This window comes from Carya illinoinensis, chromosome 6, assembly GCF_018687715.1.
Source record: "Carya illinoinensis cultivar Pawnee chromosome 6, C.illinoinensisPawnee_v1, whole genome shotgun sequence".
In the NCBI taxonomy this organism is placed as follows: domain Eukaryota; kingdom Viridiplantae; phylum Streptophyta; class Magnoliopsida; order Fagales; family Juglandaceae; genus Carya; species Carya illinoinensis.
This window is the reverse complement of record NC_056757.1, coordinates 3,454,779-3,465,589: the sequence shown is the minus strand read 5'-3', so window position 1 is coordinate 3,465,589 and position 10,811 is coordinate 3,454,779. Positions and strand designations below refer to the sequence as shown.

At 35.1% G+C, this 10,811-nt stretch overlaps 1 protein-coding gene across 3 annotated transcripts; it reads right to left on the bottom strand.

Annotated features, from left to right (window-relative positions):
* Positions 1 to 632: 632 nt before the first annotated feature.
* Positions 633 to 9,028, bottom strand: LOC122313971. Of its 3 annotated transcripts, none has more exons than XM_043129320.1 (10): positions 8,590 to 9,026; positions 8,356 to 8,433; positions 6,404 to 7,111; positions 6,201 to 6,303; positions 3,406 to 3,497; positions 3,112 to 3,286; positions 1,524 to 1,694; positions 1,322 to 1,422; positions 1,107 to 1,218; positions 633 to 981 (listed from the first exon to the last, which is right to left on the bottom strand). In XM_043129320.1, the coding sequence occupies exons 1-9, from the start codon at positions 8,914 to 8,916 to the stop codon at positions 1,159 to 1,161; spliced, it is 1,815 nt and encodes a 604-aa protein (XP_042985254.1). In that variant the 5' UTR covers positions 8,917 to 9,026; the 3' UTR covers positions 633 to 981; positions 1,107 to 1,158. The 3 variants fall into 3 exon arrangements, with proteins under 3 accessions (XP_042985254.1, XP_042985253.1, XP_042985255.1); XM_043129319.1 differs by having other exon boundaries at positions 3,406 to 3,506; positions 8,590 to 9,025; XM_043129321.1 differs by lacking the exons at positions 3,112 to 3,286; positions 3,406 to 3,497 and having other exon boundaries at positions 8,590 to 9,028.
* Between the last annotated feature and the right edge of the window lie 1,783 nt (positions 9,029 to 10,811).

The following is a 10,811-nucleotide window of genomic DNA, read 5'->3' as shown; positions in this document are numbered from 1 at the left end:
ATATTAAATAAATTTTTCTTAATCATTAAGAAAAATAAAAAAAATAAAAAAATAAAACACTGGGAACGGTAGCTCCCAGCGGGGGATCTAGTATTTTCCTAAGTAAAAATATTAATAGATGAGATGAGATGAAAGTTAAAAATTGAATAAAATATTATTATAATATTTTTTATTTAAAAAAGTTAAATTATTTATATTTAAAAAAATTATAATAATTAAATGAGATAAAATAAATTAAAATGGTTTTTGAATTCAAACTAGACCTAATCTAAATGTCTTGCTACAGCCATGAGCGTCTGTAAAGACAGACCAATCTTAGTTTGGCTCCAAAAACAGTCATTTTGGCAAATCTTTTTCTTGACCTGTTGGCCTAAAAGCCATTAGAGTTAGACACCAATCAATTATTTTGTCCATCTCCAATTTTCTATGTTTATGTTTCTATTGGCACCGTATAGATTTTATAGTAACGATTGTTAGGGCCCTCCACCCTCCTTTCTGTAGCTTGGTTAGTATATAATCAATAAAACCATTTTTGTTCAGTAAAAGAAAAGGCTTTGAATCAACTTCGCTCCACATTGTGCCTTAAGAGTAATTATAGGAAGGGCGAAATAAAGATTTAGAGTTTGTGTATGTATGTGTCAATTGTATTTCCAATCAAATAAATACTGTAATTAAAAATTGGCCTCGAAGAGAACAGTCAATAAACAAAAAATTCAGAGCAAATTATCCCTGTTACGCTAAAGGACACCTCAAAAAGTCAAGAAATTTGGGCTGTTACCGCTTCTTTACACAAGCAAGAAATAATCTCCTTCGATATCCAAATGCTGTTATATATGATGAGACGAAGCATGCTTTTTTTGCGCCTTTGTTCCTCGGTTTTGATTTTCCTATTACCAACTGTAATGCTAATCTACGACACAGAAGTGAAGCATCGCAACTTCTGCTAAAAATCTGAATGCTAGCTTTATCTGCGCATCCTCCCTGCATCAATCAAAATGGCAAACAATTACACTTATCACGGTGGACGAAAAGTCCAAGCATGTTTCAAGCTGCCAAGATTCTACGTGGATGTGTAATAAGCAAAACCATAGATACAGATTTCATGCCTGCTTGGAAATCAAAATCATTCGGTGATGCGAAGTTCCACTGCCAATGTAATCATGTCGAGTCATGACGAGCAAGAAATTGTATTACACGGGGATACACCTGCTCCACTGCCTGCATTTTAAACCATTGAACAATAAGCCTTGCAGATTAATGATAGAATTGTTATTTTATGCTATCACAGTTCCAAGAAAACAAAGAGCAAAAGAGGTACTACCAATCGTCCTCCCACCAAATCATAGTGAGCATAATGTGGACCTCCAGGCTCTCCAAATACTTTATAGGTAACCAGGTGCTCGGGAATCAGCTTGACAGTGTCTGGTCCATCCAGATCATCATAAGCAAGAAGCATAGACTGTCAATATCGAATGGATATAGATAGATAGATTGATAGATAAATCATTTTAATTTAAACATACCCAATACAGCTTCAGGCGGGCATATAAGGTCCCGGTCACCTGCAAGTGCTAAGATAGGGATATTGCTTTTGTGTATGTGATCCTTGTATGAAAAGGTTCCACTCCTGTCATGCAACCCACCCTCTCGAAAAGCTGTTGTTAGCTGCAAGAGAAGTTTGGCCGGTATGGTACCTGCAAGTTGTAATTGTAAGTTATGTCTGCCAGTAGTGAATGCAATTTACGGTAAGATATCAAGCATATGCTGGAACCATTTAATTGATGAAGTGACATGGCCCACTAATTGGTAAGATCTGGTAGTCTCCACCCCATATTACAGGATAAAAGGCAAGGAAAAAAGAACTTGACTTTAATTAGAACTAGAGGAGAATGTGCATTGACTCTACTTCCTGTTGTGTCCCCCTAGAGATTCATATTGGCCCTTTTTCACTATTTTATTTGCAAAAAATCAGCAATCTAATTCAAATAATGCAATCACCTATCTTCTTGGTTGTCCCCACTTTGTCCACGTCAAAGAGCAAATTTGGGATATAATGATTAGGACTTCACCAATAAAGCGTTTGGACAAAGGGTGCTTAAATAAGTACAGAAATCAAGGATTGAGAAAATTATGCATGTGCTGAAACCAACCTTACATTCTCATACATTCTCATATACAACTCCAACTGAAAGAATCCGTTGATGCCTTGAGCCAAACTATTCAACCGAAAGCCATCATACTTCCCTTATATGGCAAACACCCTCAACCTTACATTCTCATACCTAAACAATCTAGGCTCAGCCAAAATATCTCATGGTTCTTATGGTGGAAGGGAATGAATAATTTTTCTCAGGTGCCAAATAACCCTAATAACTTCCCCTCATCCTGCTTGCTAGTGGACTATATTCACACAGCTACAGATAATAATAAAATGAGATACTTTCTTTTCAGTACCCCATCCATTTTATGCAATCCCATTCCATCTGTGCTCCATAGATGAATACTTCTGGCAAGTTCTCAGAATCCTACACCAAACAACTAGTCTGTCGCACGTGGCTTAATAAAGTTATATTCCATTGGCATAAATTACATAATCTTTTAATATCGCTAATGCACCTTTTTCCATTATCATGAGGATAACCATCCCTGGATATCTCTAATTGTAATATTTCTTTAAAAATAATCTTTTAAACTATCACTACCAAAAGTTATTCTACTGGTTAAAAAAATAAAAAAAAAATAAAAAACTTCTAAACCATTTTGTTAGCTACCAAAGGAAAAACAGTCTCCATGTTCAACCCCCACAAATGAAGCCAAAGGAAAGTAAGTTCTCCTATTCATGATGCAAAATGAATATCAGCTTAACTTTTATATAAAGACGTGACATTGTTTGTTTCTCTGTTTTCCAAAACAATTCATGTCCACTTTAAGGGTATCAGGGATGGGTACACCTCAACAACAAGAAGGTGTCCTCACAAACTGTGATGAATACAAAATCTTTCTCCTAGGAATAACCATGCCCATGTTCACGCTATTATGTGCACAAGCAAAGCGTGACTGGGGAACGCGTACAAGTGTATTATTACGTATCACATTTATGGGAAGACTTACAAAAGTTGTTCATGACAAGCTTTTCAAACAACTCTGGATGCATCATGTCTTCTGCTGAAATTAGATCATTAAGCCAAGACAAGACATAAGGAGGTCGCGATGAAAGAGGATAAGCTGCTGCCAGTAATGCCCCTAAAGGAACAACAGGTACACTAAGAGCCTGTGCAGGATCAGCCTGTATGACAACTGCCTTGACATTAGTTTCTCGACAAAGGGCATAACACAAACATTTTTAGCACAGTCATTAAAGCTACCACAGAGATGATCCAACAACGGTATTATACACCTACTTACAAGTGGTAGGAGCAATTTGAGAGTCGATTCAGAAGAAGTGTAGTCAAGGGATGATGCCAATGTAACAATAGCTGCCAATCTGGAGTCTCTTCCTTCAAAAGCTTACAATATAAAATACCCATCTTAATTGACATGATACTTAACAAACATAGTGTTGAACCCAAGGTTTCAAGTTTCATGTGATTATAAATCTACACATGGATTTTGATGATAACAAATGAATTTAAAGAATAAAGGAGTTTCAAGTTCAAATTGTTCACACAATGGAATCAAGCACATCAAAGAACCAAGCATGAGCAAGAAGGAAACAAGTTCACATTAAAGTCATAGAGTAATGTTGTAAATCTCTTAAAATTCGAAATTAGGATTAATGCTCAAAATTAATATTTTATCATAAAGCATTAAAATACATTTTCCACATGTGCATGAATATTTTTGAAAATTAAATTTGAAAATTTTGAAAGATGATTGATTGTCATCTTTTGCATGTGCATGCCTTGATTAAAGGGTTGAACTTTGAAAATATTAAAGATGATTGATTGTCATCTTTCACATGTGCATGTTTTATTTGAATATTTTCAAAAGTGATTAATGCTTTTTTAGACTTATACAAAAGGTAGATGATTTTGTTTGAAAAATTTGAAAAGTAAAGTGTGCTCATTTTGTCATATACAAAAAGTAAAAGATTAGGTTTGAATTTTTTGAAAAGGAAAGTGTGCTCATTTTATCATATGCCAAAAGTAAAAGATTAGGTTTGATTTTTTTGAAAAAGTGAATAATGTTGTCTTTGACAATTAAAAAAGAACATTTTATTTGAATTTTTTTTGAAAAAGTGAATGATGTTGTCTTTGACATGTAAATCTTTTTAAATTTGAATATGAAGTCTCATATGCCTATAAATAGATCATTTGAGAGCTTCACATTTATAATACCAAGAGCATACAACATTCATTCAAAGCTTTCATTCTCTCTTCTCTAAGTATTGAGCCTTAATCCTTGTTCATTTTGAGAGATATAGTTTGTGCTGTATTGTTCTTATTTCACTCATTGAGAAGTGTTTTCTGATAACCTACCCACTATCAGCTTTTGTATCAGAAAAAGGGTGTGTATAACCCTTGTGCGTGTAGAAAGTATTCTACACGGGGAATAGTTGAATCACCACGTGTAAGGTGATTGCAAGTGTAGAGGGTGTTCTACACGGATCCTTTGTAGCGGTGTTGTTCAAGGGTGTAATAGGTTTCTATCTCCACCTGAAGGAGGTTGAATAGTGAATTTGGGAATCCTCAAGGGGTAGCTTGAGGCAAGGACGTAGGCAGTAGGGCCGAACCTCGTTAACATACTGAGTTTGCTTCTCTCTTACCCTTACTCTTTATATTTATTGTTATTTCATATTTTGTTTATATTTTATATTATATATTTGATTTATAATTGTTATTTTTTTTAATACAACTCAATTCACCCCCCCTCTTGTGTTAGTCATCTGGGCAACACATAGCATGAAGAGAACTAAAAGAAATGACTTTGTAAAAATCAAAGGAATGGCATTTCTAGAAATTTTCTTTCTATTCCAAATAAAAATAAAATAAAATAAAAGGGAAGGAAAATAAAGAGAGGTCATAGAAATGACATTCTACAAACATCCATCTTAAATAACATATGAAAACTTAAAACATTCAACTCTCGGCACAAGAACCAGGATTGGACACAACTAGAACCATTAGAACCATCACTTTTAAGACGTCCTCCTGACAATATGCAACCAAAATCTGAGAACAGACTAACTGAGATTTTATAGTGTTGTCAATCTTCCCCCAAAGCGACCAGCCTCACCATTACTGAACATGATTTAACATAAAATCAACAACTACTCCTTAAAAAGAAAAGTACATTACACAAAAGCTGGACGGCCATCTGATATATATATGTGCGTGTAAAATGTCGAGAAGAAATGGGAAAAAAAAAAAAAAAAAAAAAAAAAGAGTGTAAAATCTTAAGAAGAAAAAGATAATTTCAATCTTCAAAAAAAAAAAAAGTTCATTTCAAAAAAAAAACAGAGAGAGAGGAACGACACATTCCCTCTTGTCGCTTGTTGATTCTGGTGACTTTGGTTATTTTCCCACATCTCAGTGGAGGTCAGGATACCAATTAAATATAGAGTGTATGCTTTCATTATTTTGAAATTGAAAAATTTACTATTATCCTTTGTTCACATCATTTAAAGAGCTCGTTTCATTATTGTAATATTACCCAACCAGATTTTTTCTTTTGAAACCTTCGTTCGGCTACTATTAGGATTTTCTACCTTCCTTTTCTAACATTTTCAAACACGGAGAGAATTCTCATTGGACAAGCAGATACACTCAAACAGAGTTTATACATAATCGAAACTATGGACCTTCAATTTAATTCAGTGCAATTTTAAGGCGTCCACCATTGCTTGCAAATCTTAATCTTCAACAGAATGCAGTAAAAGAAAAGGAGAGAGAGAGAGAGAGAGAGAGAGAGAGAGAGAGAGAGAGAGAGATTGACAACTATACAGGCAAAAAAGAGGCAAGGATCTTGGATGTAAATAGTCAAGATTATGACAAACTAGAACTGAAAGAAAGATTGCAAACGGCAACAAGCCTCCAGTCCAACTTAGTATAAGGTCAAGCCCATTAGTGCAAGCCACAGTATACAATGAAAAGCTTACTGGTGCAATAAAATAAAAATATTTACGCTGATATAATACTTATCAAAAAATATTTATGCTGATATAGTGATAACATGACAAGCTACAAGGGATTGAGCCATACCACATCGTGACAGAGTCGCATAAAGCAAAATACCACCCATGGAGTGTCCAATTGCCAGCAACTTACCATCCTTTGGCCTGCTTTTGCTTCTTATATATTCCATCTATATTGACACAAATGGATACTATTAGTTCATCATGTCAAGGGCAGGCATCTTCAGTTTATTGATTATAGCTATACAGAAAGATCAAATGTCACCTCACCGCAGCTGGCACATCCTCTTCCAAGTAATTATCAAAATCCCAATCGTACTTCACTATTAAGTCAAGTTGTTTCTGAAAATCTTCTATTGTTGAAGCAAAACGCTCTTGCAAGTCAAACAATGGAGGTGAGACAGATCGTTGACCCTCTTCAATTATATTTACTATCCTTTGACTCAGATCCCTAATTTGGCTAGCAATACTGGAATTTTGCCTTGTTTCCAACAAACTTGATAGCTTTTCTCTGATCTCATTAAATCGTTCAGAAAATGGGGAATCTGCCAAAAGTTTGGAAATCTGGTCAGATAATTTGGCGAACATGATCTTGGACTGGCCTTCACTGAGAAAACCAGATAGTCTTTCTGACAAACGCATGAAGGTTTCTGTCAACTTCATCACCAGTCTTGATTCGTCCCACACTGTTGCTATCCGCATCATGTCTCCTTTTACAACTACGTTCTCAGATTCTTTTCCTTTAACAGAAAAAGTATCAGGTTCTGCCATGGCACCAGGACCATTTGTTGACTGAAGTCCCACAGGTAAAGCTCCATTGGTTGCACTCCTTGAAGCAGCTTCCATCTGCTCAGATATTTTATTGGCAGACTGCTTAATTTCTTTGGAATTCACTCCCTGCACACTCAACCCAGCACCCCGAACTTCAAGGATCCATGTGTCAAACCCTTGGCTTGACATGTAACGAGCATATGAAGCCTGAAAAAAATTCCTCATATATTAGTAAGCTGGAATAGCATGGTATAGAGACATAGAAGATGTAGCAGAAAGCAAAAGGACAGCTATAAGACTGATTATGGCAATTCACAGACACATGGTTGACCAACAAATGGCATAACAAAGAATTCTTGAGGGAAGCAGACCAACAAATGGCATAATGAAGAATCATGTTACCAGAAGAATTAAATTTCAAAAAGAACGTAGATATGGGTGATTAGAAAATACTTAACTTCTGTCATCTTATCAGAGGACATAACTCTTAATGGAGCTAAATCCTAAAGGATTCATATGCCGACTACAATTGGGATTGCAGCTTATATTGAGTTGGGTAAGCCATGCTAGCATTGTAGTGTCATTTTTTAAACACCTCTCTTATGCTCCCAACAATGAGACAATAAACTGAATGTGGTTGTATACTTCATATTCCACCACAACATGATAAGCAATGACATTTTAGTCTCTCATTCCTAATGAATGATCATTAAAACTGTGATAAAGAGTCAATCTGAGTCTCCCCCTTTCCCAGAAATCAAATTTTACCCTCCCTGGTCCTATTTCAGATTTTTTTAAAATTTTATTTTCATAATTTGTTAAGCCCAGTGTCCTAAATACACTACAACATTCTAGATTCTAAAGAATATTATTAAAGTTTAGTTCACAAGTTTACAAGTCAAGCACTCTCAACACAACTGATTGGGATCAGCTCTGTAAATCGTCATCAAAATGATTGGGATCAATCACAGGTATTCTCTTCTGCCATTCTATCCTCAAATTTGTCACTATGTCGCCATTCTTTCCTTAGTTGACATACCCATTACAGAGAAATGCAATATTGGAATGTTCCATCAAATTTTATCTGGCAAAAGAACGGTCATTGGGCTCCGTATCAAATGCACCACAATATCATACATTTTTCCCTTCAAATGGATGAAGGCTTCTAAAAACACAAAAATCTCGGCACTAGAGGCTTTTTTGTTAATCCTTTGCTGTCAATTGTCAAGTTTTCACATGAAGTCATTAACAACATTATCAATCACCAAAAGTTAAATGCAATTATATACCATCACATAAATGAAATAAATGCATTGATATTGAAACTTTTTTTTTTTTAGCATGCAATGATATTGAAACTTCACATTACAATTTACAATAATTACGCTGACATACATAAATTTAGTAAGATGACGGTTAAAAATGAAAACAAAAAAACAAAACCAAAAAACCTCAGGGGAGAGATCGTATCCAATGGCGTTGGTCCCCACCCCAGACAATAGCAACAGCGGGTGATTCCTCTGAGGTGCCTATACATACATATAATTAACAGAAAGATATTAATCTTTTGAATAATTGAAATCAATTACTAAAGACGCCATCTGAAAAAAACTACGACTAAAGACGCTATCTGAAAAAAACTAAGACAAAAATAAAACACAATAAAATATTGTATTGCCAGGAACCTGAGGAGAAGGATGGTAGCGCCAGAGGGCGAGTTTCCAATCAGAGCTTGATACGGAGACATAATGGAGCTCATCGGCCGTACATATGGACGGCAATTCCGGAGCCTTCAGGACGGCGTCGCTCACGGAGTTGGTGGAGGAGAAACCTCTCAGGCTGAGCGACGTGGTTGTAGCCGCCGTAAAGGAGGATGAGATGGACGAAGAAAACGGTAGAGCACTACGCGCGGCGGCTCGTGAGGAATTAAGGACCTTGGGGCTGAGAGAGAGGAAGGTCGAAGTCGCCATATGCATAGCCGAACGAATGTCGGATCGAATCGTCGTCGCCATTTCTGTAGTCAAACGTTCCTTTCCTTATTTTCGGGGGCGCTTAGGAGGAAGAAACTTGATTGTTTTCTGGTCGGTGCCTTGATACTTTTTGGTGGTTACGTGGAAGCAGCGACTCTTTATAAATGGATTGTTAGCATTTAAAAATGAGAAATGAAATGTAACAGCAAAAATTTTATATAACTCTTTATAAAAAAGTTAAAAATAAAAAAAGACTTTATTTTAAAAAATAGTAAAAAAATTATTTTTTACTAGTGAGATTTTTTTTTTTTTTTACAAAAAAATTGTAAAAAAAACTTGTGTATTATTATTATTGAATAATAATATGAGCTTTTTTTATTTCTTTTATTTGTAGCATTGTTGACACCTCTGATCCTCTCCTCTGATTTTTCTAGCACTCATAAATATTTAAAATCAGTTAGAAAAAAAGAGTGAGTTCTTCTATTTTACATGGTACATATGTTAAGAGAAAAAAGTAAAAAATAAAAACAAATATGTGATATAGCCGTAGGAGTATTGAATATATCTTTTTAAAAAAATAATAATATTAGATACATGTTCTGAATAGATAATTCTCACTCAAATCCTTTATAAAAAAATAATAAATCTTATTTTTAAAAAATAATTTTTTTTTACATTATTTCAAAATATAATCTAATATTTTACAAAACAATTATGCAAACTTACAAATATTTTCGCTAAACAAAAAGGGAAACAAATGATTCAAAGTTCTCGTTGCAAAAAGAATAGTGAAGTGACAGTCTAATAAGTCATTCACGTCTTATAGATAATTTTAAATATAATAATATTTTTTATTATATTTAAACACATCAAAAAAATAAATAAAAATAATAATATTTTATTATATAATAGTATACTTAATAAAATTATATATTTTTAAATTTTTTTAATAATTGAAAACATTAAAAAATATTTTAAAAAATAATAACTAAAAAAAAAATTATATATTTGTGCCAGCGGTACATAGCACCACCCATCTATCATAGTGATGGGCCTCAATAGTCAAAGCCTATTTTTGCTAGATTAAGGACTATAGTTTTCCTTGCCATGATGGACCTTTTACACCTTCCATTCGTGTATCATCATGTACGCAATGATAGCATTGATTGCCCAACAATAAAATAATTTAAAAGTAAATATTTAATAATTGTTGGAGCATTTTAATGCCAATATTTTCACTTGGAGAGCTTTTCTACCGCTCCGCTACTGTAGCAGCTGCATACAGTGCACTTCATATGTAGCGTCTTTTTATTTTTTAAAACAAATAAAAAAATAAAAACGTGCATTTTTTTAAAACATAGGTTGTCTCTGTGAATGCATTTCAAATTCCTCCCATGATGCACGTCACCTTCCTCTACCCAGCGCCACTGGCAATGTCATCTCTCTGCCCAACGATACCAAGCAATGCTACTTCATTTGCATAGAGCTGCCATTTCCCAGAAAATCATTGAATGAAGCAAATCATATAGACGAACCACAAAGACCCCCCTCCTGTCTCACCAAGTAACCTGCCTCGCATTTGACCTCTGCCCAGCACCAACTAGCGACGTCGTCCCTTTGTTCAGCACCTCCCTGTGAAGCTTATCTGTCTGCCCAGTGCCACTCCTCCCCGTGAGCTCATTTAACACAAACCAGCAACATTATTTTGTCGTCGCCGCTACTCATACAAAGGTAACATTTTTTCGGATCAATTTTCCTTCCATATGGTTACTATAATAAAGCAGGGGCGCCCTTAGTGGGCATGCCCCTACCTCTTACCATTTAGGGATGCTGACATTATTCCAGGCGTTATGCCTGGAGTCAAGGGCCGTAACTTTGGCTGGCCATCTAAGGGTGCATGCCCCTACCTCTTACCATTTAGGGATGCTGGCATTACT